Below are 26,102 nucleotides of genomic sequence, written 5' to 3'. Positions count from 1 at the left end.
GTCCGGCCCCCCACAAGGTCTGAGGGACAGTGGACCGGCCCCCTCTGCTGGCCCCTGCTCTCACTCATCTTCCTCCTCTCCTCCCGCAGGTCTCGGCCGACATCATCATCATCGAGTCTCTGGACATCATCACCATCACGGTGCCGCCCGCTCTTCCTGCTGCCATGACGGCGGGGATCGTTTACGCACAACGGCGGCTGAGGAAAATTGGCATCTTCTGCATCAGCCCTCAGAGGATCAACATTTGTGGCCAGCTGAACCTCGTGTGCTTTGACAAGGTGCAGATCATTTGCCCAACCATTTTTACTTGAGAAATTCTGAGCTGAGTTCAGGATGAGGCTTCTGCGATCCTCCTGCCAAACCCTCCTTCAAGGGGGGCTTGTGATGCTCAGTTGTGCGGAATGACGCAGACGCGTGCGTTGTCCTGAGCCGAGGCCAGACCCGGGAAGGGGCAAGAGCTGGACCCTGGCGTTTTTCTCCTTGCTTAGTGCCCCTCGGGAAGGTTCTGGGCAGGAGATTAATTCAGTAAGATACCTGCAAAGAAGCAAGTCACAGAGAGAACCCACTTGTGTTGGGCGGGGATTAGAAGGGTTTCTTCAGCTTCATTGCCCAACAGATGTGAAAATCTTTTAATAAGCATCAGGAGAGGGCTGATAACTTTTTGGAAGGCTTGTGCAGAAAGTAGCCAGGGAATTCTGACGTCACCCAGTGAAGAACTCCTTTGTGCATGTCTTTGGCCAGTGCCCAGATTCCCTCACAGCCTGTAGGTGCCTGGTTTTGCTGAGGTGGGTGTTCTGTGAAGCTGCTGGTGGGTGGGAAAGGCTCTTGCTCTGCCCAGCTGGAATGGGAGGGAGGGCGGAGAAGTTGCTGGTCTCTGGTGGAGAGGCCCTGCAGGCCTGTGACTTCCTCTGCTGGAGGCGACTGGAGGGCAGGAGCCTAAGCAAAAGAAACAGCCAATAAGAGCCTGAATACCTATTGCACGTAGAATGGCAGCGTGGGAAGGGACCCCGAGGGCCATCTAGACTGACCCTCTGCAGCGCAAGCGCTCCTTCCCCGCTGCATCCGCATGAGCCTGCCTCTGGGGGGGGGGGTTGCCATGTATGCAGTCACTCAGAAACAGCCCTCCCCTTTCCCTGGGGCCTGCAGGTGTTTGGGCTTCTCCTCTTCCCTTTTAAGCCCAATCCTTCATTCCGCTTGAGTGCGCAGGCGGAGTGGGAGGAGGACGGAGAGACCACAGAGCCACCTTCCTTTTTGCTGGGGGGAAAGAAGAGCGGAGTTTGAAGTGGCACAGCTTAGAGGGAAAGGTTTTCGGTGCTTTTGTAAAACTCTTTGATGACTCCTCCTCTGAGGCTATTATAGCCACAAAAGCATGGCTTTATTTTTACTTTTTGGTTTTTTTCCAGGGCCCGGTGATCCTGCCCTGTACCACTTCCCTGCAGGGTCAAAACAAAGCATGAGCAGCCAGGCCCTCTAATCTCTGAATGCCTTGCTTTTTGTTTCTAAAATTGTTTTTCCTCCAGAGCTGATCACAGACCTCCTTTGATTTAGGAAAAAACAACAAAGCGAGCCGAGGGGCAGGAGATGAGGGAGCCTTGGAAATCAAATCCTGCAGGGAGCCTGAATTCCTCTGGCTCTTCTTACGCAAGGCTAATTAATTTTAATGAATTGCACTTGCGTGTTCTGAGGGGCTTAGAGCTGGGCAGGTTGCCTGGGGCGAGTGCGGCGATGTCAAGGAGAGCCTTCCCTTCTGCTCTGCAGAGCCTCTCCCTTCTTCCCGCTGCTGCTTTTAGGGGTGGGACAGAGGGGCAGGCCTTGCCAGGCTGGCACATTCACTGCCCACCGGTGCCAGGCGGCAAGACCTTTGCCGCAGTCCTGCTCTTGGCCTTCTGTAGTTGCGCAGGGCCAGCATTTGGAAATGCAGCTGCTGCTGCTGTGGGCATAGATTGCGATCCCTCTAAGCCCAACTTGATTGGACAGAGGGGTGTCTGTCTGGCTCCCTCCCCTCCGAGGGTCCTGGCTAGTAGTTTCACAGCCTTGCAGCGGGGTGCGAAAATAATTGAAACGGAGGTGTGAGGAAGGTGAAGTATTTGCAGAAGCTCCCCTCTTCCTTCTGTTTTGGCCTCCCGCTAGATTAGCACACAGGGCCAGGGGCTCCCTTCTGCTTTCCAGGTCTGCCTGCTCCCTGTGGGGTTAGTCCTCTAGACACATTGTCAGACGGCGCTCCCTGTCCTTAGGCCAGTGGCCAAAGACTTTGCTCAGTATCTCTGGCTCTGCTTTTCACGTGTTCCTTCTCCCCTCCACAGACTGGCACCCTTACCGAAGACGGCCTGGATCTCTGGGGAATCCAGAGGGTTGAAAACGCTCGGTAAGCTTCTTCTGTGGAACGTCGCCCGCCTTGGGGGCTTTCTTACTGTTAAAATAGGGCCATTGGGCCAAACCAAAAGGGACCCCGTGTGCTCTCCTCTTGGCAAGCACCCAGTTCCTCTCCCAGGCTCCTCAGCTGGTCCTGCTCTGCTCTGCCAGGTGCCAAGGCTGCCCCATTCGGAGGGGCTTGCAGCCTTCCCTTGAAATTGCAGGATACAAGGCAGTTTGCAACATAAAAAAACCAAAATGAATACACAGAATATGTAATGTAGTAACAAAAAAGCAACAACCCCCCTCCCGGCCAAAAAACCCCACAATTAAAAAGCCATAGATTATTTAACCAGCCCAAGGCCTGGGAGAAGACAAGCATGTTCACCTTGCTCCAGGCAAGCCTCCCTGGGGAGAGCATCTCACAAGTGGGGAGCCACTGCAGAAAAGGCCTCCTCTTGCCCCCCCCCATGGCCCCTTGTCTCTAAACCAGTGGTGCCCCTAGGGGCCGGCAGGACCCTCCTGGGGTGGGATTCCCTAGGGGGCGCCAAGCGGCTGGAGGTGTAAATGACTCTCAGACCTTGAAAAGCTGGTAACCCTAGATCAAGTTCATCAGTTTTGTTGACTTGATTGAACTGTATAGCTTTAGATGGATTTTGAATAAATGGGCAATTAATTGTTGCTGTTACAAATCTTATGGTGTTCGTCTCTTCCTTAGTGGGAATCATGCTTTTTATAGGGTAGGGGGCACTGGAGATGCGTCTGTGGAACGGAGGGTGTGGCGGCTCCAGAAATCTCAGCAACCGAACTCCTCTCTCATGCTTGCATTATCAGTTTCTGGAAGCTGCAGGAGGGGAGGGGGCTGCTCCTGTGCTTAAATCCTTCTGTCTGGCCCCTGGAAGAGCAGGATGCCAGAGAATGTGGGCCTCCTTTGCCTGATCCTGCAGGCTCTTCTGGTGGTCCCAAGTTCAGCTGGTGCCCTTGCAAAGCTCTGTGTTGGTTCCAGATAGAATTTATCCAGCTTTTTTGCTGAGTGGAATTTGGCTTTTCTATCGGTCTAGTCTGGAGGCCTAGGGAGAGAATCGGACCTTCCCAGAGCCAGCTCACCTGACTTGTGAATGACGCGCTACCTTCCTAATCTTCTTTTTCGGCATCTAGTTTCCTCTTGCCAGAGCAAAGCGCTTGCAGCGAGAGCCTCGTCAAGTCGCCTTTCATTGCCTGCATGGCAACCTGTCACTCCCTGACCAAAATCGATGGAGTCCTTTCAGGAGATCCGCTTGACTTGAAGATGTTTGAAGCCACTGGATGGGTGAGAAGCTGGCAGTTCTCCTATTGCCTGCAGTTTGGTTTGGGGTTTCAGACTCCGCAGGTGCAAATGAGGCATGGGTTTTAAGTGTATGTCTCTGGCTAAGGGGCAAGATGTAAGTAAAATGAATAAATATGCAGCCAATTCTTCTTGCTTCTTGGGATGCCCGAAGCTTTGCAAGGCAGCAGGGCCACCCAAGCCATTGATTCCACTCCTGAAAGGTCATAGGGTGGGATTCACCTTAAGGAAGTGGACTCCCACACCTACCTTGGGGGGGGGGTCAGGAGAACCCGCAAAGTAGCACACAGTGGGAGGAAGTGGTGGGTTGTTCCATCTGGCAAGAGGAAAGGGACGTTCTGTTGGAAAATTCCATTCCATCTTTAGTTGCAGACATGGAACTGTTGCATGTCACATGTCTGTTTACGTACCAGCACAGCTTGCTGGGAACTTCCGTCGTGTGTATAGCTTTTGCTTTTCCCTATCTCTTTGAGAAGACAAAGAGAGAGACGACATGTTTCTTTGTCCTGATTTATGATGAATAAATCCATAGTTGTGGTATGCTTCCACAAGCCTCACGCCTGTTCTGTGCGCGCAGTTCTCTCTGCTGGTACAGTGTGCCCTGGCTTTGACGCCTGGGTTGCTGATTTACGTCGGAGCAGAGGCCGATGGGTCTTTGCAGCAGGACGGCTGGAAGGAGACGATCCAGCTGGGGCTAGCCAGCTGGCCTTGCAACCCTCTGCATGCCGACACGTTCTTCACGCAGCGCAGAGTTAGACAGGAGGGAGTGATGCCACCAACTTGGGATGGCTTTAAGAGAGGATTGCTGGCTCCCGGCCAGGATGGCTCTGCTCTGCCTCCATGTGCTTCTGAATCCCGGATGGTGTAACCCCTGCAGGGGGAGAGAGATGCTCTTGGGCTCCACTCGCTGCTTGCAGGTTTCCCACAAGAGGCACCTCCTGGGCCAGAACAGGATGCTGGCTGGGAGGTGGTTGGGGGTCCCCCCCTCCTCTGGCCTAATCCGGCTGGGCTCCTCTCTTACGCTCCTCACAGTTGGAAGAGGACGTCTCTCACAGGTGCGCTTCCTTCCTTCAGATTCTCGAAGAAGCGACGGAGGAGGAAACCGCCCTCCACAACCGCATTATGCCCACCGTGGTCCAGCCACCCAAGCAGCTTCTTCCCGACCCAAAACCAGCAGCTGACAAGGAAATGGTAGTTCTGCACAGAGCTTTCCCCCACCTTTCCCCCTTCTCCCGCAAAGCGGGGCTGGACTCTGGAGCCAGAGGCCTGCCTTGGCCAGGGAGCTGCAGTCGCCCAGCAGACCTGTGGCCTGTTGCCATACAGATGACCAGTCCAGCTGTGGGGGGCGTTTTTTTGGGGGGGGCTTTCCCTATAGATGTCTCTCAGAGGAACCCCATGGTTGGAAGATATGGGGGGGGGCTGGGAAAATGCTGGTTGGGCATTTGGGCAGCTGACAGGAAGCTGCTTTGAGCGTCCAATGCTGGAGAAGCCGAGCTGCCTTCTTGTTCTTTTGGAAAGCAGTTGGCGCCTTGCAGATAGTAATGATTTTATTTTTTCTGTCCCCTCTCCTCCCACCCCTTTTGCAGGAGCTCTTTGAACTTTCGGTGAGTGTTCTCTCTCCCCCCTCCCCCCGCTTCTCTTCTTGCCCCCTTCCCTTCCTCTCCCCCCTTGTGCTGCTGAGCAGGCCCTGACTCCCCCCTTCCTCTCCCTCGGTTAGGCCAGTTACGAGATTGGCATCGTGCGGCAGTTTCCCTTTTCCTCTGCTCTGCAACGGATGTGCGTGGTGGCCAGAGCCCTCGGGCAGAAGAGGATGGATGCCTACGCCAAGGGGGCTCCGGAGGTGGTTGCCGGACTGTGCAAGCAAGAGACAGGTAAAGGGAGAGAGGGCTCCTCCCCCCCCCCAACCTTCACTTGAAAGGTGCTTCTTCTGATCCCTTTCCTTCCAATCCCCTTCCAGTGCCCGTGGATTTCGAGAGGGTGTTGGAGGAGTACACCAGGCAGGGCTTCCGTGTCATTGCCCTTGCTCACAGGAGGCTGGAATCCAAGCTGACCTGGCACAAAGTCCAGAATGTCGCCCGGTAAGTTGGCATCCCAGAGCAACGCAGCCCCGCCTGGCAGGAGCGCTGGGAGTGAGTGGGGGGCAGGTGTCCATTTGAAGCCGTGTGACTCCCTAGCCCTGTGGTGGGTCACAGGCGGCCTCTTCAAACACTCTTCCTTTGGGCTCTTGGCCCTGATCCATCCAGGCTTGGCCCTCCTTCCCCTTTACACCTTCCCAAGCACCTCGTGGGCAGCCTCTGATCCCCGAGATTTCGCTTTTAACCAAAAAGCCACCAACAGAGCTGTTTCCCACCAATTTGTCCAGTTAATTCAGTTTTTGAAAGATGCCTAAGCTAGTGTTGAGTGATTTGTGCCTTTTGCAAGGAAGTCTTTCTTGAACCTCCTGGCAGCTTCCTTGGCCTTTCTTTGCGGCTCCCACGGCCCATGGTGTTGCCTTTCTCAAGAGCCATCACAAGGCTCGGCCTCAGGCATTGGCGGGCAGCACTGCTTTGCATAACGCCCTGCTTGTGGGATGCACACCCCCGGCCCATCCGCTTCTAGGCCAAGTTCAAGGTTTTGGGGTTTAGGACGCAAGTCCCTGCACAGGTTCCTTAAGGGACCTCCCTTTCCCTCGGCCATCGGGTCCCATGGGGGAAGGTCAGTCCTTGAAAGGCCTAATGTGGCAGAGTCCCACTTTGCGGTAGCTGGGAGGGGGGCTTTCCGATGCACCTGCCCCTGGTCTGTGGAACCCTCTTCAGAAACAATGGGAGACATGTTTATTCTGTCCACCTTGTCTAGCTCAATGAAAAGGTCTCTGCCATTTCTGTATTGTTTCTGAGTCTTTAGGGTGGTAATACTACTTTTTAAACTACCTTTTTATTTTTAAATCTTATGATATACTTGTGGATCACAATGAGATGCATGTAAAAGGGATTTCATTATTATTATTATTATATTATTATTATTAATAATAATAATAAATAGTAACAACTGTTTTACTGCCTTTTCACCCAGTTTGGACAGAGCCTTTGGAGCTGTTTGTGGGCTGCGCAGGATTTTGCTGCCATGAATAATGTGTTGGCCCTTTGCAAAGTGTCCCTGGAGTGACTTTTTCCTTGCAGTGCATCAGGCCCTGGGGGGGGGGGGGAACTGTAGTTTTTCTAATGGTGTTTGTCTGCACTCCCCCCCTTCTCCCCTTCCCCTTGTTTTGCTGCAGAGATGCCATTGAGGGCAACATGGATTTCCTGGGTTTAATTGTCATGCAGAATAAGCTCAAGCAAGAAACCCCAGCTGTGCTTGAAGTTCTGCACAAAGCCAATATCCGCACAGTCATGGTGACAGGTTGGTGAGCTGCCGTTATGAAGCCATTTCGGGCTGCCAGGACCTCAGCCAGGCCAGGGGCTCTGCGTTGTTTTTGGTGATGTTGCTGCTGCTGGAGTTTCTATTCCAGCGCTGCCCCCTGCAGCCGAGCTCTCTGGGTGGCCCCCTCCCCTAGCCAGACTCAGAGCCCCTCCGCCCCCCTCCCCAAGCATCTCCATCTTCTTCTGTCTACAAAGGCAGAAGCAGGTGGGGTGAGTGGGGGTCCTTGTGCAGCTGCTGAGCAGGACTGTGTAGTCCAGAGAGAGGTGTTGCACTGAGATGAATGGAGCAACCTTCTGAAGAGCAGAGGTTGGGCGGTCATCTTTCAGCGGTTCCTTTCCTGTGATACCTGCATTGCGGCGGGTTGGGCTAGATGACCCCCAGGTCCCTTTCAGCTTTGCAGTTTTGTGATCCTTCGAGATTACAAATGGAAATGAGGAAACAGTAGCGCTAATACGCCCAGGAACCTCACCAAAATGCTGGAGAGGGTGCACCTCCACAGGCACATACTCCACATGTGGTGGGAGTGTCCCAAAATCCAACTATTCTGGACAACAGCCACACGAGAAATATGTAAAATAACTAAGCAAGTATTAGACATCACCCCAGAACTTGGCCTACTAAACATCTTCCAAGACAACAATGCCCACTTACACCACAAAGAACTCATAACCCACCTACTTTCAGCAGCCAGAAACACCATAACCAGACACTGGAGAGACCTGTCAGGAGTAAGCATGGACCAATGGTACCAAATAGTATGGAAACAGGCTTACTAGATAAATTAACCAATAAACTGAAACTGACACGGGGACAAATAGAAGAAGACACCTTCACCCCGGTATGGCTCCCCTTTATCACGTACACAACCCAACAAGACAATGACAATAATCCACCAACAGCATACAAATCAATATGGCTAACCTGATCCAAAACACCCACCCACCCCACTCTCACATGAAAGCAAAGATCACCACAGCCAATCACAAACGAACAGCCACACCCTCGGCCAACCCCAACCTCTCTCACCACCAAAGGAACACAAGTGAACAGCAGAGAACCAGCACGAGCAATGCTGACACCAAACCCCACATATATTAAGTAAAATAGAAACATCGCCACCCAACCCCACTCATCTCCCCCCCTCCACCTCTTTGCCCCCTTTCTTCCTAATGTCTCAACAAATGAAACCAATTTGTTAAAAAAAAAAAAGGGGGGGGGAGAAAAGTGTTATGTGAGAGACATTGTACATACCTTTGTAAATCAAGAAAATCTTTTTAAAAAACACATTTTTTAAAAAAAGGAAATGAGGAAACAACTGATCTAGAGGGGGGGAGGGATGGCAGAGCATGAAGAATTAGAAGGGCGAGGAAGGGCTGGCCAGGAGAGGAAACCGAGGCCCAGCGAAGCATGCCGTGCTTTTTCTCTGCAGGTGACAACATGCTGACGGCCATCTCTGTGGCCAGGGACTGTGGGATGATTCTACCTCAAGAAAAGGTGATCATTGCTGAAGCCCTGCCCCCCAAGGACGGCCAGACCGCCAGGATCAACTGGCATTATGCTGATGCCCTCGCCAAAGGCACCGACTCCCCACCAGCCATTAACTCAGAGGTAACGGCAGAGCTCTGTTGGTCATGGGGAGGGGGGGGTGGAGTTGCTGTTCTCTCCCCCACCCAACCCATACTGTGGTCGCTTGGAGCCCAGCATTATTTATTCATTCAATTATTCCACAGCATTTAAACACAGCTTGATTATTAAAAAAAAACCTCAAAGCAGTTTACAAAAAACAGACAAAAAGATCAAGAAAAAATGCAGCAGTACTTTAAAATGTACAAAAAGTTAAAATATTAAAACAAGATGAAAATGTGATCAGCTTTCTAAGTATATTTGGGTCGGCTTGCCTAAGCAAGGATGTTTTTAGTCCAGTGAAGGCGTCTGCCTGAGGTCCAAAGTGTAGGAGCTGCCAGACTAAATGATCGGTTTCTTGCAAGTGCAAACTGAGTCTGAGGTGCCCCGGTAGAGCTGCCAGGTCTGTGGGTCAGGCTGCTCGAGGGGGTGCATGTGGGGTCAGGCCATCTCATATGTGAACTGGTCCCAAGTTGTGAAGGGCCTTCTATGCAAATCGTAACGCCCTGAACTTGGCCCGGTAGCAAATGGGCAGCCAGCTCTGCGCCCAGGGCTTCTCTGCAGACAAGGCCTCCCTCCTGACAGCAGTGGTTCAGCACGGACGGCAGCTTCTGGCTCCAGCGCAAAGGATGTCCTGCATGGAGCGCATTCTGAGCGGGGAAGGCACTGGTTTGAGTCCTTGGAAGGGAGGCGGGCAGTGCTTTCCACACCAGTGCCACATCCCTCTGAAGAGACATTCCCTCCTGCCTGGAGGACGAAGGTGAAGGCCTCTTTTAAGGCGGCCCTCGGCCCTTGCAGCTTTTCCTTTTCCAAAGGTGTTCATCGTAGCATTGCTTAACTGTTTGCCAGAGGAAATTGGCAGCCGTTTCTCAGGTGAGCCTGCGAGCTGATGACCGTTGCTGTTTTGTCGCAGGATATCCCTGTCAAATTGCCCCCCGAGAGACTCGAGGACCCCCACGTGACCAAGTACCACTTTGCGATGAACGGGAAGTCCTTTGCTGTCATCCAGGAGCATTTCCAGGACCTCGTCCCAAAGGTCTGTATCTGGAGCAGCTCTCGAGGTGGCCAGAGTCGGGGGCAAAACTCCCATCGCCAGGAGATGAGCGGGAGGGAAATCATGAAACGTCTCTTCTAACTTCCTATTTCACTCTGTCACGGGGCCATTTCCCCTGCTCCCCCCACCATTCTGTCGTCTCAAATAGAAAACAACAGATGAGATTATGACTTTTGCATAAGAACATTGAATGTTCTGTTTCCTCCCAGGAGCTTTTGAGAGCTCTGTGCTGCTGTTTCTGCCTATTGCAGCGTCACGTGAACCTCAGTATTGCTCTGACAGCCTTGGCTGTGTAACCAGAACTGAATGCTAACCAAGTTCATGTTTCCTAACTAAAAGGCAAAGTTTAAGTTTGGGAGCTGCTAGGAATAAGCTAACCCTGTTGCATAAAAAACTGAAGTTCCCATGTCTCCACCATGCGCCCCCTTTTTCTACAAACCTTCAGGAAGCTTCCAGGCGAAGTGGTTGCATCACGACAATACACTTGCCAGGCCTCCTGTGTGGCTTGCCACGGAATAGCCGTGTTGACCAGTAGCCACTGATAGCCACCTCCCACCCCCAGTTTGTCTCCCTCTTTAAAAAGCCATGCCACTAAGCCACCAGCTGGCTTGTGGCAGCAACACCTGCAAGTCCATGATGCATTTTGCATGTAGGAAATTCCTCTTCTCCCTCCGGAGTCTCCTGCCAGCCCCATTGCATTGGCCAGCCCAGAGGTTCTCATCCATTCGTTTCTTTCTATCCCACATTTTCCTCCAGGGAGTTCAAGGTGGAAGAACAACCACCACCACCCACCTTGAGCTCCTTGTAAAATGGGTTGGGTGGAAATGAAAGAAATAATAATAATAATTTTACTATTTACATGCTGCCCACTCTAGGAGGCTCCCAACAAAATATTAAAAACACAATACAGTGGAGCCTCGGGTGGTGTTGCCTCCAGCTTACGTCACCCTCGGCTTGCGACCGGCGGAAACCCGGAAGTGCCGGAACAGGTTATTTCTGGGTTCGCGCTGTTCATGCATGCGCAGAAGCACTAAATCGCACCACGCACATGCGCAGATGCGGCACTTTGGGTTGCGTCGTTTTCAGGTTGCAGCTTCCGGAATGGATCCGCACCATAACCAGAGGTTCCACTGTAAAACATCAGACATTAAAAACTTCCCTATACAGGACTGCCTTCAGAAATAGTAATAATTATTTTATTATTGGTACGGCACATGTTCCTCCTCCCCCCAAACAAAAATTAATACATCAACCCTGTGAGGTGGGCTAGGTTGAGAGGCAGTGGCTGGTCCCCAAGGTCATGGCTGAGTGGGGATTTGAACCCTGGTCTCCCAGGTCCTAGCCTGACCCCCCAGCCTCTACACCCCACAGAGACTCTCCTTCCCTAAACGAAAATGCCTTAGTCTTTTCTCCCTGGGATAGTTTTGGTTCTCCTCCTCTGCACTTTCCCCAGCGATCTCCTTTGGAGGCACCGGGGTGTTCCCTGTATTTTGAGAAGCATTGCAGAAGTTTCCCAAAGTGAAATGTGTCCCTGCCCTCGAAATGCTTGATCTCTCCCCGTCCCATTTTAATTACATCGCTGAGAGCCCCCCTCCCCTGTTTTTCAGCTTGTCTTGCATGGCACAGTGTTTGCCCGCATGGCACCGGACCAGAAAACCCAGCTGGTGGAGGCTTTGCAAAACGTAGAGTAAGTATCCCTCTAATTTTGACGCCGCTGCTGCTGCCGCTCTTGCTGCTGCTTTGACCCGACTCTTCAGGCAGCCCCAAAGCTTCTTAAAACGCCGAAGCCGCAGTTCTCTGGTTTAAAGGTGAGGGTTGCTCTGGAGGGAGAAACCATGCACTGAGTTAGGGGTGTTGCCCCTGCCCTCTGGGCCAGGGAGCCAGGAGCCAGTCTCCAGAGGTCAGCCCAGGCCACACTCCTGACCTTTTCCCAGTCGGGGATCAAGCTTCAGCCTGCTTGGGGGCCGGCTGGCCAGTCCTCTTGGCACCAAAGGGCCACTTTTTAAGAATCTGCCCCTGCCCTTCCCCACAGTGCCTGCCCCCTAAGTTGCTGGGTCCTGTCTCTGGGGGGCGGGGGGAGACAAGCATGAATCTGCTCTCCCCTGGACAAGCGCAATGCGAAGAAGAGGGCTGGGGGGTCTTTCTCGAGTCAGAAGGGTCAGGCAGAACATCTTGCCCACCCCTCGCATGTGGTGCTTGATGCCATGCAGAGCTCTCTGGCGCCTCTGATAGGCACAGCAGCCCAGCCCTCTTGGGGAAAACGCTTCCAAGTTTCAGCTTCTTACTGAATGAGTCATTACCCAAAGCGTTAGATGACATTTTTGTGAACTGGAACTTGCTGTGGAACTGATGTCAGAAGCCACATTCAGCTCAGCTCCTTAAGAGCATAGTGAGAGCCTCCAGGATGAGGCTGGTGGCCCAGCCGGTCCAGCGTCCTCTTCTCTCAGTGGCCACCCAGATGCCTCCAGATGCCATCGAAGTGAGTTCCGTAGTTTAAGTCTGTGCCGTGTTCTGAATCCTCCAGCATTCAGCTTCATTGGACAGAAGGAGAAAACTTGTCTCTGTCCATTTTCTCGATGCCATGCATCATGTTATACTTTTTGGCCCCCTCAAAGCTGTAAAGGCTCCTTGCTGTGAAGAGGGGGGTCTGGGGGCCTTGCGTCCTGGCCTGTGTTGCAGAGAAGGCTTGTCGCTCTGGCAGTGGCTGTGCCAAGCAGTCGTGCCCCCCTTGCCTGGCTTTGTGGGAGCCTGGAGCAGCGTGGAGGCCTCTCTCTCTCGCTCCAGGGGACACCAGCGCTCTTCCTCTTCACCCTCTCTGGCTGCCCGGCTGTCACTCACCCAACGATGCCAGGCAGCCCTGCTTCTTCAGCACAGCCAACAGCGGTGATTTGGGCAGCAGCTTCTTGTCTGCTTTCTTGCATGTAAATGTGATTTTAAAAGGTGCTTCTCTGGGTGTGCCCTGTTCTGAGGCCCAGGTTTCTTTTCCCCCTGGGAGTAACGCCCTGGAACCATCTTTGCTGCAGCTCAGGATTCCCTGGTCCTGGTCCTCAGCCCAGATGCCCAGACGCCAGGCAGCAGAAGCGGGCTCACGGGGGGGGGGGGGCTTGCCTTTAGGCCAAAATGCTGTGGGGTCCTGGCTCTCCCTTGCTTCTTCACACAACGCATGGTGAAACTATGGAACTCCCTCCCACCGGAGGCAGGGATGGCCACCAACTTGGGTGAATTATAAGAGGAGGAGGCAGATTCATGGAGAGGGCTAACAGTGGCCCCTAGCCAGGAAGCCAGTTGCCCTTGTGCTGGGGTCCCGCTTGCGGGTTTCCCATTGAGGCCCTTGTGAGGGCGGGTGGGCTGCCTTGGGCTGGTGCAGCAGATTCCTCTTGCCTTCTCATGTTCTCCCTCCCTCTGCTCTTGCAGTTACTACGTGGGCATGTGTGGCGACGGGGCAAACGACTGCGGGGTGAGTAGCCTCTTCCGTTTCCACGCGATTCTCACCCGCGGCTCATTCGCTGCACCGGGAGAATTAACCCTTTCCTTTCTGCTCCGTTTGCGACTGGACAGGCACTGAAGAGGGCACACGGTGGCATTTCCCTCTCGGAGCTGGAGGCCTCTGTGGCGTCTCCCTTCACCTCCCGGACACCCAGCATCTCCTGCGTGCCTAGCCTGATCAGGTAAGGGCCGCTTGGAGGGTCTTTCAGGTCCCACCTGGGCACAGCTGCCCCCCTCCCTGAGAGGTGGGGGTGCCAGCCAAGGGCCTGGTGGAGGACGTCCTTTCCCTTTGGGGAGGGATGCCAGGGTGCTGCGTGGCCTCTCACCAGCCTGAAGGGCGGCAGCAGCAACTGAAGCCCAGCACAGAATAGCCACAGGTGGTCAAGCCTCACTGGGGGTCCTGTGTCCAGTTCTGGGCACCTCAGTTTAAGAAGAATATCAGTGTGGCTGCAGGGTCCTTGGCAGGCGGCCATCCAGCTTCTGTTTAGAAACCTCCAGCGAAGGAGACTCCCGCCTTTCCAGGGAGCCCATTCCCCTGCCCACCAGGAAGTTCTTCCTAAGCTCTTACCTGGCCTCAGGTACGCAGTGATTGACTCGCCTGGATTTCGCCATGTGGATTTCTTTGTCTTCACAGGGAAGGCCGGGCTGCTTTAATAACCTCCTTCTGTGTGTTCAAATTCATGGCTTTGTACAGTATTATCCAGTACGTCAGTGTCACCCTGCTGTATTCTGTGAGTATTTGAGCCCGTCGTCCCCCCCCCCCATGGTGGGGCTTCGCAACATTGAGTGTGTCTGTGAAGCTGTCCTCCTCTCCCTTTGATTGGCTCCGAGGCACGAGCTCCCACCTCCTTCCCTCCTCCACTCGCACCTGATAGGCCCTGAACAGGTCAGGAGCAGCAGGGAGAGTTTCACGGCTCATCCCTTGAGCAAAGTCTGTGGCATTCTTTGCTTCTCTCTCATCTCCATTTCAACCAGAAATGCTTCATGGCCAGTGGTGAAATGGGTTTGGGGGGGGGGGGGGATCACCTTGCAGAAGGCCTCTGAGCAGCTTCCCGGTGGAGGTGGGACGTAAGCTGCTGAGCTTCCAAGAAGCCCTTTAGCTGGCCTTCAGGGCATAAAAGAAACCTGCTTCCATCCCCTCTGAAATCCCCCTTGCGGTTCCTTTGCAGATCCAGAGCAACCTGGGAGATTTCCAGTTCCTCTTCATTGATCTCGCAATAATTCTGGTGGTGGTCTTCACCAGTGAGTACCCTTCTCCCCGGCTCCTCCAAGGCCGCCCTCCCTTTCTGGGACAGCTTTGGCCAGCAGGCCTCTCTCCTTCACCAGCCCTAGCAGCTTGCAGAGTTGGGAGTCCTGCCGAATTCATTGTGAAGCTGATGCACAGGAAACAAGTGATACCCTTAGAAAGGGGGAGGCAACAAGCAATTTTGCAGCTGTAGATCCCAAACCCAGAATCCTGACTCCTTGCCCAATTCTGGTGTGTGGTTTCAGGGGAAGAAAGGGGCTTCAAAATTCAAGTTTCTACGCGTCACCATAGCTCCTTTCCAGCCTCCCCTGGCAGGTAGCCTTGTGCAGAATGAGCAGCTCTGTGCTCCTGAGTTTGCCTGGTTTACTTGGTGCAGAGGGGCTTTGCTCGGGGGCTGTGTGTTGGTTCTCCCTTTGGGTCTCAGCTCCTTCTCTCTCCACAGTGAGCCTGAATCCTGCCTGGAAGGAGCTTGTGGCGCAGAGGCCGCCCTCCGGCCTCATCTCGGCTCCCCTGCTCTGCTCCGTCCTCTCCCAGATCCTCATCTGCCTTGGCTTCCAGACCCTGGGCTTCCTGTGGGCCAGGCAGCAGCCCTGGTATGAGACCTGGACCCCTCACTCAGAGTAAGTTGCCCCAGGGGGCCACGTCTGGGTCCACGGTGGGGGCAGGAGAGTTTCTCTTTGGAATCTGTGGGACCCCACCTGCCCTTGGCGGACCACATCCCTTTTGGTGATGGAGGATGTGTGTGTGGGGGGGGGTGGTGGTCCAGGAGGAACCATCTCAAAAGTGTCCGGCTCTTAATTTTGTTTATTTCTTATTTCATAAAATTTATGTACCACTTGATTGTATATATAAGAAAAAGCCTCAAAGTGGTTTACAGAAAGAGAAAACATTAATTAATTAATTAATTAATTAATTAATTGCGACTCCATGGTAGCCTGTCTCAGAAGATAAGGGAGGAGTGGGCCTCTGATTTAAAATACTTAAACAGATTAAAATGACCACAACTTTCCAGGCATCTGGACAGGCTTGTCAAGACAAGATGGTTCAGAGTCCAGCAGAGGCGCCTGTTTGATCTCCATAGGCAGGGAGTTCCAGAGGGCAGCTGCTGCCACACTAAATGATCTGAGTTCTTACAGATGAAGAGTGGGGGCCCTGGGGCCCCTGTAGCAGCGCCACCCTCCACCGAGCGAAGCGCTGGAGGGGGTGCAGGTGGGGTCAGGCGATCTCGCAGGTAGACTGGTCCCAAGTTCTTAAGGGCTTATGTACTAATACACTGGGTCCAGTAAACAGCAAAAGTAGCAATCGTAGTAGTAATAATACTTTATTTTATTTTGTCTTAACTAGTTGGGGCATCTTTTTACTTGCTCAAAGTTGTTGTTTTTTTAATTGATTGATCTAATATAGTTAATTGCAGCCCTTGAAACGATAGACTTCCTTTCTCTAAGGACATTTAGGAGTGAGTTTGAGATGGACTTGCTGGCAGGTCTCTGGGCCCTGCTGGCCTTGTCTCCTCTTGCTGGAGAAGCACCGAGAGATAGATAGACAGACAGACAGACAGTGTTAGAAATGCTCTAATTCCACGCCCCGCCCCCCAGACCAGCCCAAACCTATAGAAGGAAGAAGCCACCGCCAAAGAAGATAAAGAAGATTGGTAAAGCAAATTAGTGAGCTATGCAGGACATATTGGATAATTTGAAACACAAGAAAGAAAAATAACATTGATTTTTTAAAAAGAGGAAATGCTTAATGCATACCTTGCAGGCTTGGTGTATTGGCTTTTACACTGGTTGAACTTTTAAAAGGCACTTGTAACAAGATGAATGAGGTTTTAAAATTGGACTGTTAAGAATGTAAGATTTTATGGATGTGCATGAATAAGCATAAAATAATGGATCCAGGAGGGGGAGTGGAGGCAAGTCAATTAAGATGTATGATTTAAATTTTTGATTGTGTTCTCTTTTTTGTTTTTGTTGTTGTTAATATTTATATACATTAATTCCTCCCCCCCCCCCCCGGGTGTTGCAGTGCCTGCAATGTTTCGAGGGGTCCCTTTGCCAACGCCTCTCAGCACAAAAACAAGACCCTCCACGACGAGCACAACATCAGGAACTACGAGAACACGACCGTCTTCTTCATCTCCAGCTTCCAGTACCTCATTGTTGCTGTGGCCTTTTCCAAAGGGAGGCCCTTCAGGCAGCCTTGCTACAAAAACTGTACGTGTGCCAGTGTTGGGCCTTGGACGGAGAAGGGACCCCAAGCCAGAGCAGTGCTGATGGGCAAGCAGGGTGGGAGGGGGCTCTGTAGGGGGGCATTTCTTGCAGGCGTCCTCGCCCTCCGTGGGGTTCAGCTTCCTTGAAGAGGAGGTGATGCCCCCTGCCCTGGAGAGAGAGAAGCAGTCGGGCTCTCGCCTCTCTGCTGGCGAAATTGCTTGCAGGAGGAGGGCAGGAAATGCCAGGGATTAGAGGGGCAGAAAGGCGCCATTAAAGGGCCTGTCAAAAGACCCGGCTCTCTTATATATTGTGTATATTAAAATGGAGAGCCGCTTTATCTTGTCAAAGGCAAAAAACAGCAACCTCCAGCCAGCCAAGACTCCACATAGATACATTAGAAGCAAGGGGGGGGGGCAGGAAATCTAATACCACCCACATCTAAGAGGCCACAGATACAGACGAAAGGCCTGGTTATAGAGTAATTTTTTCTCCTGGCGTCTAAAGAGAAATAGTGACGGTGCCAGGCAGGCCTCCCTGGGAGGAGCAGCCCACAAGTGGGGAGCCACTGCAGAAAAGGCCCATTCTCGTGCTGCCACCCTCCAGACCTCTCATGGAGGGGGCTCTTCTTCACAATGGTGGGTCTTCTGGGAAGACTCCAGTTGGGCAGGGAGGGAGAGGGGGGCTCCTTGGCTCAGGAGGGGTCAGGATTGGGAACGGGCTCCGGGAGATGCAACCTCACAGCCTCCAAATTACGGCACAAGGAGACACTTTTGCCAAGCGAGACTGCAGGGCTTTGCATGCTCAAAGGTGTCTCTCTTCTCCTCCTCCTCCCTCCCCTGCAGATCTCTTTGTTATCTCTGTGATCGTTCTGTATGCCTTCGTCCTTTTCGTCCTGCTGCATCCCCTGCAGCCCATCGACTGGTTCCTTGAGGTAAGCCCAGAAGAGGCTGCCCTTCCATCCCCTGCTGCCAGTCCCAGGGGCCCCCTCAGGGCAGTGCAAAAAGCTCCAGAGTGGGGCAGTGAAACCCCATTGCTATAGCATCTTGGAAGGGTTTTAATAGCAACACCGTCTGAGACTTCGCGTGTATCAGGACTATCTTCTCCCTGCAAAATCAGATCCACCCCTTGGTGTGAGTGAGGGACCAGCTGCTCCTTAGAGGCCTCACAGAATCCCCCCCCCCCCAGGCACCTGTCCCCGCTGGCTTTCCAGTTCCTCCATGAGCCAGTGACTGTGTCACAAACTGCCATGTAAAGGCTCACTTCTGTGAGAGATCTTTATAAAGATCCAAAGCAATTATGGGGTGGTCTGAGGCAGCGTTTGAATGTATATTAGTCTCTCCCACTTGACTCCACACATCATTAGAAATTTAAAAAATCATCCGCATGGGAGTGCTTTCTAAGCTAATGCGAGAAAACGGTGTATTCCCACTCTTGGGGATGTTTTCTCCTGCCAAACATCTATTAAGACTTAAGTCCTAGTTTGAAATAATACCTGAGGGATCCTGCTGCCGTCATGTGGCCTCAGAATCATCCCCAGTTCTCTCCATTTGCACATTCAGAACATGCTCAGGATCCCACCAGGAGCCTTTCCATGAAGTCATACAATTTTTTAAGAGTAGATGGTAACAATTTGGCCTGGCCCAAGTTAGGGGCCATGGGAAGCACAGAAGCTGGATTCTTGGGTCTTCCATTGTGTGCATCCTCTCTGCTTCCCCTTTTCATGCTTGCACATGCATGTCTCTTCTGCTTTGCAGCTGGTCTGCGTGCCGTATCCGTGGCGAGTCCGGATTCTCCTCATCGTTGTCGTCAACGCCTTTGTCTCCCTTCTGGTGGAGGTGAGTCCTGGCAGCGTTTGGAGCGTTTTCTCTGGCCAGGTTGGAGGCAGTGGCTGCGTGTTTTCTGCTTATAATCTCAGTCCAGCAGTCCGGGTTCTGATTTGCACAAAGCCCCACGAAGGGAGGGGGGCCTTTCTTTCAGACCCTCCTTTGTCAGTGCCAGTGTTCTGGGATGGCGGATGTTGGTGGTGGACCCTGTGAGGTGTCTTAAGTATATAACGTATGTGTATTTGCTCCATTATTCTGCCCTCCACTATTTGCTCAAGAAGGGTGTGTGGGGGGGGGGGAGCAGGGCACTTTAAATCCTTCAGCCACCACCTCTCTCTGGCTTCCGGATCCCAGGACATCTAGCGTATCTGTGCAGCCACCGTGACAGGAAATTGCTCCAGGGCCCTGCCCCACACGACACATTTCTTCTGCACTCCCAGAACATGCTGCTCTTCCCTGTGCCCACTCCCGGCTTTGCCAGAGCCCCAATTCTGCCCACGCTCTGGGATTGGGAACAACCAGTCAGCCCCTCCCCATGAGTTGGAAGCCCCTGGCAGATGGAAGCCTTGAACGGATCTCTGTCAGCCCAGTTGTCGGAAAACATCGGGCCAATCAATCAGGAGAAGTGCAAACAAGGAGACGGTTCTCAGTCCAGATCTGACCAACAGAACTGAAAGGATAGTTTGGGGTTTGCCCCATAGCGAGGGGGAGAGTGTAGCTCTGGGGCTCAAATCCCACTTGCAGGTTTCCCATTTAGTTGGCCACTGTGAGAAGAGGATACTGGGGCAGGTGGGCCGTGGGCCCAATCCAGCAGGCCCTTCTGATGTCCTTCCCTCTTTCCCCGAGGCCTGGGCCGGAGACCCCACCCAGGCACCCCCCCTTTCCCAAGAGCCGAGCGTTTGCTAGTCCTGCCCTGAGAGAGAGAGAGAGAGAGAGAGAGAGAGAGAGGCCTTTGTGCTGCTTTCTTCTGCCCCGACTGTGCTGTTGTTGTGACCTTCTTCTCGCTAACCTGCAATGATGGCTCCTCTTCTTGATTCTTCCCCTTCCCCGGAACACACCACAGAATTTCCTCCTTGACACCATCCTTTGGAAAGTTGTCTTCCACCGAGACAAGCAAGGGGAAAACCGCCTAGGCTCCTCCTCCTCCTCTTCTTCTTCTTCCTCCTCCTCTTCCTCCCACCCATCACAGGTTGGAACACTGTGCTTTACTCTCCCTTGTCCACGCATGACACCCTCACGGCTGGGGACGGGGTGGGTTTGTATGCTGGGGGGGGGGGGAGGGCCCACGGAGTTTGCCAGCCCTGGGGCCCGCCGGGTGCCTTGGCCCACAGCTCCCACCAGTCCCAGACACGCTGCGCTGGCTGGGGGGAGTTGTAGCACAGTGCCTGCTCCAGCCCCTCTCTGGAGCCCTGCAGAGCCAGGACTGCCAGTCGGGAGACCACCCTTCCTCGCCCTCGGGACCCCAGAGGTGGTCAGGCTACAACTCCCATCGTTCCCGGCCAGCATGGTCAGGGAAAACAGGGGCTGTAATTCAGAAACATCTGGGGATCCAAGGCCCAGAAAGGCTGGCCTAGGGAAGGCGGAGCCCAGGGTCTGACTCTGTGTCCGCCCACTTCCTCTTCAGAGGGCATCAGGTTGGGCAGGTCTGGGCGTCCCCTTTTCCCTAAGCCTGTGAATGTCTTGCCAGTGTCCTTAAAGGGGGGGGGGGGCTTTAAACAGCCTCCTTGTGATGCTCACTGAAGACCAGGGGGTGCAGGGGAAGGGGGGCTGTTAATTTGCATCAGGGTCAAGGTTTGGGGGTTGGGGTTCTCCTCAGGGTCTCTGCCGCCACCTGCCCCTTCCCCCCAAAAGGTCAGGATGGCATATGTGTTCATCACAACAACCCTGTGAGGTAGGTTAGGCTGAGGAGAGCAGACCCTGAAGGAGGGAACGTTTCGAACCCAGGTTTTAATGATGAAGTGGGGAAGCTCAGGGCAGGGGCTGCCCATCTCCCTCCCCAAGGAGAAGAAGGAGGGGTGGGGTGGTCCCCAAGGAGATCCCTGAAGGGGAAGATCTCCTGGGCTCAGGAGCAAGGAAGCTCTGCCCGGGTCAGGCTGGACCACAGCTGCTGCTGCTGCTGTTCTGGATTCCAACCCCCCCACCCCCACCCCTGTGTCAGCCACAGGCCTGCTCCCAACTGCTGAAATTCAGCCAGCCTGGGAGCTATAGATATATAGAGAGAGGGAGAGGACATGGCGGCTGGGCAAAGTGTCTTTGGTGGCACCAGGTGGGCACAGAGAGTGATGCTTCATGCCATGGCCTGCCACCTCCAGCCCTGTCATGTGGCTCCCTCGGGCGCATGTTTCTGGGTTATCTGGCACTGCACTGCTGCCACGGGGCCCTGACTGCCCTGGGCAGATGGGGGGTGCATCTGGCCTCTGCCCTTGGCTGTGGGGTCTCACCCTCTCTCTCTCCCTCCAGGAGGCCTTGGGGTGCTGCCGCGGCTGCGCCCTCCCCTCGGTGCTGGGCTTCCAGAAGAGGAAAAAGCCCCCGAAAGCCAAATACGTTCACTTGGCCCAGGAGCTCCTGGTGGACCCTGAGTGGCCGCCCAGGCCCTGCACCACGACGGAGGCTAAGGCCCCCCCGGCCCACCAGAACGGCGCCTGCCAGGTCATCACTGTCACGTAGCAGCGGCCTGGCCGGGTGCGTCCTCTTGCCCTCTCTGGAGACACTTCCGCCTGCCGAGCACGTGTTCGGGGCCCTCAGGCCGCCCCCCTCGCCCCCCTCCATCCCTGGAGTTCAGCGTCCCGTCGAGGGAGAACTTTTCACAAGCAATGCAAAACGTTGGGTGTTTTTCCAGCCGGCTTCTCCGAGCCTCATTCCGCTGGCCAGTTCTGGGCTCAGGCTCTGCTCCTCTCGCCCCTGGGGGGAGATCTGGGCTCAGGGCAGCCCTGGCATAGCGCTGGTTCCTTCTACCTTGGAGGCTGGCCTGGGGGACTTCTGCAGCCCAGCTAGGAGAGGGTGAGTTGCCCTTACCAGAAAGTGTGGGTGTTGTGTGTGTTTGCCAAACTTGGTGCTGGATGCCACTGGTCAGCAGTGCGCTGCAGAGTCTGCGCGGAGCAGAGGGTGCCGGGCGTCACGGTTAGTTTCCAAGTCCCCTCCTGGCACCCCCCTGCTCTGTGCCAAGGCCCGGCAGTCCCTGCGCCCGACTCGGCTTCGCTACAGGCTCCGTGCAGGAAGCAGGCAAAGAATCAGCCACGCTGGCTCAGCCATATTCTTTACTGAGAAATAGGTAAAAGAATTCCTCCCGGCCTCCACCACCAGCACCAAGTGCTTTAAATCTGCTGAGGCCACGCTAGGTCTCTGGTCCCTGTTTACACACGCCTGTGCGCGCACACCGAGTTGCTCCGGGGGCCAAGGGTCATCCGGCTACTCCTGGCTCCTGGGTGCCAAGGGCTGACCGCCCCTCCCTTCCCCAAGCTCTGCCTCCGTCCTCAGAGGCCCCTTGGCTTCTGTGGCTGGGCCTCCCTCCGGCTGTGGGGCACCCACCCCATCTGTGTGCTTTTGAAGTTCAATCCCAGGGGTCCTGATCCTGCCCTGGGGCTGCTGATGCCCATGGCAGAGAGGAGGCAGCCCATGCACTGGGAGGGGCACCTGCAAAGTCTTCAAGGGGGAAATGTCACCTGTGGACAGCGTCTCTTGAGCGGCAGCAAAACAGCCGGGTCCATTTCCTGCCGTTTTATACCTCAACAAAAAGGTGGTGTTGGAAGCAGAGTCTGGGAGGCTCCTGGCCCCAGAGTCGTCGTCCTGCTGCTGCCATGTCTTGCAGGGGCCTGGCCCCCAAGGGGGCAAATGCCTTTGGCCTCTGCCGCCTGCTTCCCTCCCCGGCTGCGGGCGTCCTTCCCACCGTGGTGCTGCGTCGTGGAGGGTGGTTGGGATCCGGCACTGTGACACCTCGGGGTGCAAGTGCGAGCCGCCTCCTCTCCCTGGAGCAGGCTGATGGAGCCAGCAGCAGCAGCAGCAGCAGTAGCGACCTTCTCTCTCCCCCCTGTTCAAAATGCACGGTTATTTTGCTTGAAAAGAAGGAAGAGATCCATGAAGCTATGCATCTTTTGACCTTGGGACTGTGACTTGCCAGCACTTCATCTGACTGTACAGTAGCTCCGTCTGTGTGTGTGAGAGAGGCAGAGAGAGCGTGTTGCGTTTGAGGAGCAATGCAGGAGAGGTCCTGGCCAGGGGAAGGGAATATGTGTCTGTTTCAAGGAGTCTCGCTTGCTGCCCCCGTGCTTCCCACAGAAAACCGCTGGGAAGCAAAAATCTGGGAGTGTCCTGGGCAGCCAGGTCTCACGGAGGATCTTTGGGGCTGGGGGAAGCCATTTGTCAATGTGGTGGCGAGAAGTGATCTGGCCTGGAGTTTGGGGCGCATTTGCTTTTGGCCTCGCTGAGATCTGGGCTGGGGTTTAGCCGCTGTTCCTCTTGGGGCGAGCTTGAAAAAGAGGTTTGTCTTCTGGCCTCTGGAATACAGCTTGCACGCCAAAATACTGAGTTGGTATTTTTTTAAAAAATAAATAAATTGAGGACTCCTTTTCTTGCTGAATCTTCCTCAAAAGCTTGTGAATTCACGTGAACAAGATGGTTTAATGGGGGCCCCTCCAACACTCCGGAAAGTTGTTTTGCCTTTCTGCAGTAAAATCCAGGGTCACGTCGAGAACTTGGAATCTGAGTTCTTCATTAAATTATTTGCGTTTTGTGTACCTAAAGTCTAAATTTGTCCTTCTTTGTGTCATGATTGTAAATATGGCCAATTAAATATTTTTAATTTAATTTTAATTATTATTATTTATGCACATATCTAAAGGACTAGCTCAAGAGAAGAATAACCAGATTTTAAAATGATATATATAGATATATATCGGTATCCCTCAGGGTTATTTTTAAAGCTTTTATCTTCTTCCCTTACCAGGTAGCTAATGATACGGTCATAGGATCTCTGGGTGCCCCCTTCCATGTGTCTGTATGTCTTTGGGGGCACATTTCTCCCCAGTCCAGGCTTGCACATGCGACTGGGGACGGCTCCCTGGGGCTCCAGCCTTCACGGTGGAGCCTGAAAAGTGTGTGTGTGTGTGTGTGTGTGTGTCTATTTGTGCGTGTGCCCTTCCGGTTATTAGTGCTAAAATTCTACTGTAGAATACAATGCAAAAAAAGCCACTTGATTCGAAAGTGGAGAATCAATTTCTTATTGCAATCTTCACATTGGAAACTTTTGAACAAAATTGCACTCATTTTGAAATTTATTTATTTTTAGTAGAGAGCATTTATGAGGATTGCCCTCCTAACTGGATGAGTTAATCTACTGTAGTTATCAGGACTGTGTCTGCACAGTGTCCGAGTGAAAGAGATGAAGAATCCTTTTTCTTAAATGCTGCAAGTTCCTTCTGAAACGATTTCCTCCGTTGTCTCAGGCCTCGAGACTTGAGAAGAGCTCCATGACTTTATCCCTCAAAAATCCCTGTTCCAAAATGAAATGTTTGTATATTAGAATACAAGTTTTATTTAATGGCTCTGTCTGACATGCTAGCTATATGCCACATAATGTCAGGCTTTTAAAAACCCCATTTCCAATGAACTTCTAAACTCTGGGGTCGATGACGCAGTCCCACCGCCAGCTCCTCAGGTTCAGCTGATGGACGAGACCCGGCGGTCTCAGAAGGTTCCAGAAACCGGCCCCTTCGTTCCAGGGGCGCCGGCCATCTTCCTCCAGGAAATGTCTGTCTGTGCTGCTTTTATAATGGTACCGGTTGTAATAAAGGCATTTTGTGTCATTGTACATAGTCATAGCCCTGTAAAATCTTTTGTGTGCGTGTGATTTAAGCTATTTGAAATAAAGTTGTGATTCGCTTGCCCTTTCCATCCCCTGCCCCTTCATTTCCCGCCCACCACGGAAAAGGAGTTTCCTCCACTCTCAGGTCCTCCCGTAACCCGGGACTCTCTCAAGCCGTTCTCCTCGAGAGGAAACCTCTTGGCTGGCCTTTTCTGCAAGCTGAAGCACCAGGCGGCTTAGGAATAAAAGAAGAGACCACGGTGTCTCATGGCTCCATTCCGGGGAAAAGAGATGAAGTCATGTGAAGTGGTCAACACGGAGCTTGCAGAGGGGAGCGAGGGCAAAATGAGCCACGGCCGATGAAGTCACTGCAGAAAGGGCCAAGCGATGTGATTGCGGACAAATAAAAAACCCAACTTTGCCTGCCTTGAGCTGGGTGGGGGGGGGGGAGACTGGTTTGGCTGTTGCTCAACCGGGGAAGGAATCTTGTGCTTCTGAAAATTACACCCAAAGTACACAAAGTTTGAGGTTTGCTAAAAAGCCTCAGCGAGCCGTTCATGGGGCTTGTGCAGGAGAGAGTGGTGGGCACCTACAAACTCGTGGAGGGGGGGGGCTGCTGGTGGCTGCTGGCTACAGGGGCTCTGCTGTGCCATCCTAGATGTGCAGGGTTGGAAGGGGCACCCAGGGTCATCTAGTCCAACCCCCTACAAGGCAGGATCTCCTACCAGACGCTGCTCTACAAATGTGCGAGCACTTCTACTGCTCCACAACTAGATGGGCTGGAGGCGGCAAGGCTTCTGGATCCCAGTTGCTGGAAGCTGCGGGTGAGAAGAGGATGTTGCACTAGATGGGCCATGGGCCTGATCCAGCCAGCTGTTACGCTCATCCCTGGATCTCGAAGGCTGCAATGTATGTGTGCATCCCTCCCGTTCTGGAGCGTTGAGCCTTTGGCACAAGAGTCGGGCAGTTTTCTGAATGCTTGGCCGATGCTACAGTTTTCAGAAGACCTTTGTGGCTTCCTCCGTCGGCGGCTGAGTGGAGCCAGCTTCAGATTTGGCCTGGCAGGTTGCTGACGGGGGGGGGGGGGGGGAGAGAGATTTGCGGACTTTGGGCTGGCTGAATATATTCTACCTCGCCCCACCCAGCAGAATTTGGGTTTAATGACTTGTCGGTTCCTTTCCACTTTGTGCCAAAGACCAACTTCTTGACAATGCTTGGGCTGAAGGGGAAATGCAGAAAGAGCCTTGCTGAGAAAGTGCTTTTTGTCAACTCTCACATCCCCTTTCCCACAAATGGCCAACCTGGTGTTCTTGGGAAGCCCCCCAAGCAGGAGGCGAGCCGTGGGGGCCTTTCCCCCCAGGCTCTGGAGTCAGAATTGTAGGGTTGGAAGGGAATCAAGACAGGGGTGACCCCAGAGATCTGGAAGCCACGACCAGGTTGCTTTTTTGCCTCCCGCTTGCCTAGGTTCATCCAACCCCTTCTAAACCCCACCAAGTGTGTGGCTGCCGCCCCATCTTGGGCTGAGGGGTCCCATTGCCCGGGTGAGACTTTCAGGCTTTTGTTTCAGGGTTTATTCCCAGAGTTGCTTCATAGCTAACCTTCGTGGAAAGGGAAAACACGCCTGGAGCTGGCCGGTTTTGGCCCAGAGCGAGAGGCCATGTGGGATCCTGTGGTTCACGGCTGATTCTTCCCCCATGATGCGATTCCTCCTTTGTATTCATTGCTGGGTCTTCAGCCAGAACCATTTATAAGAAGGTTCACTTAAATGAAACCTGAACCCTCTGA

The 26,102-nt window shown here is 53.5% G+C and overlaps 1 protein-coding gene across 3 annotated transcripts in view; it reads left to right on the top strand.

Annotated features, from left to right (window-relative positions):
- ATP13A3 (ATPase 13A3) overlaps positions 1-24,406 on the top strand; it is a 47,264-nt gene extending 22,858 nt beyond the window's left edge. For 2 of the 3 annotated variants that reach the window (XM_079977606.1, XM_079977605.1), the window contains exons 13-33: positions 90-278; positions 2,304-2,365; positions 3,511-3,661; positions 4,751-4,867; positions 5,263-5,280; positions 5,394-5,547; positions 5,634-5,754; positions 6,930-7,054; positions 8,505-8,683; positions 9,612-9,734; positions 11,360-11,439; positions 13,167-13,209; positions 13,311-13,420; positions 13,873-13,969; positions 14,408-14,480; positions 14,927-15,104; positions 16,510-16,697; positions 17,537-17,625; positions 18,449-18,529; positions 19,581-19,706; positions 20,978-24,406. In XM_079977606.1, the coding sequence (XP_079833732.1) occupies positions 90-278; positions 2,304-2,365; positions 3,511-3,661; positions 4,751-4,867; positions 5,263-5,280; positions 5,394-5,547; positions 5,634-5,754; positions 6,930-7,054; positions 8,505-8,683; positions 9,612-9,734; positions 11,360-11,439; positions 13,167-13,209; positions 13,311-13,420; positions 13,873-13,969; positions 14,408-14,480; positions 14,927-15,104; positions 16,510-16,697; positions 17,537-17,625; positions 18,449-18,529; positions 19,581-19,706; positions 20,978-21,184 (2,511 nt within the window). In that variant the 3' untranslated portion in view covers positions 21,185-24,406. The remainder of the gene's footprint in view (positions 1-89; positions 279-2,303; positions 2,366-3,510; positions 3,662-4,750; positions 4,868-5,262; positions 5,281-5,393; positions 5,548-5,633; positions 5,755-6,929; positions 7,055-8,504; positions 8,684-9,611; positions 9,735-11,359; positions 11,440-13,166; positions 13,210-13,310; positions 13,421-13,872; positions 13,970-14,407; positions 14,481-14,926; positions 15,105-16,509; positions 16,698-17,536; positions 17,626-18,448; positions 18,530-19,580; positions 19,707-20,977) is intronic. The other variant, XM_079977607.1, reaches the window with a different exon arrangement.
- The last annotated feature ends 1,696 nt before the right edge of the window (positions 24,407-26,102 follow it).

Source organism: Podarcis cretensis (assembly GCF_951804945.1).
Source record: "Podarcis cretensis genome assembly, chromosome: 5".
Classification (NCBI taxonomy): domain Eukaryota; kingdom Metazoa; phylum Chordata; class Lepidosauria; order Squamata; family Lacertidae; genus Podarcis; species Podarcis cretensis.
Note: the sequence above shows the minus strand (reverse complement) of the source record. Positions and strands in the feature narration are given on the sequence as shown.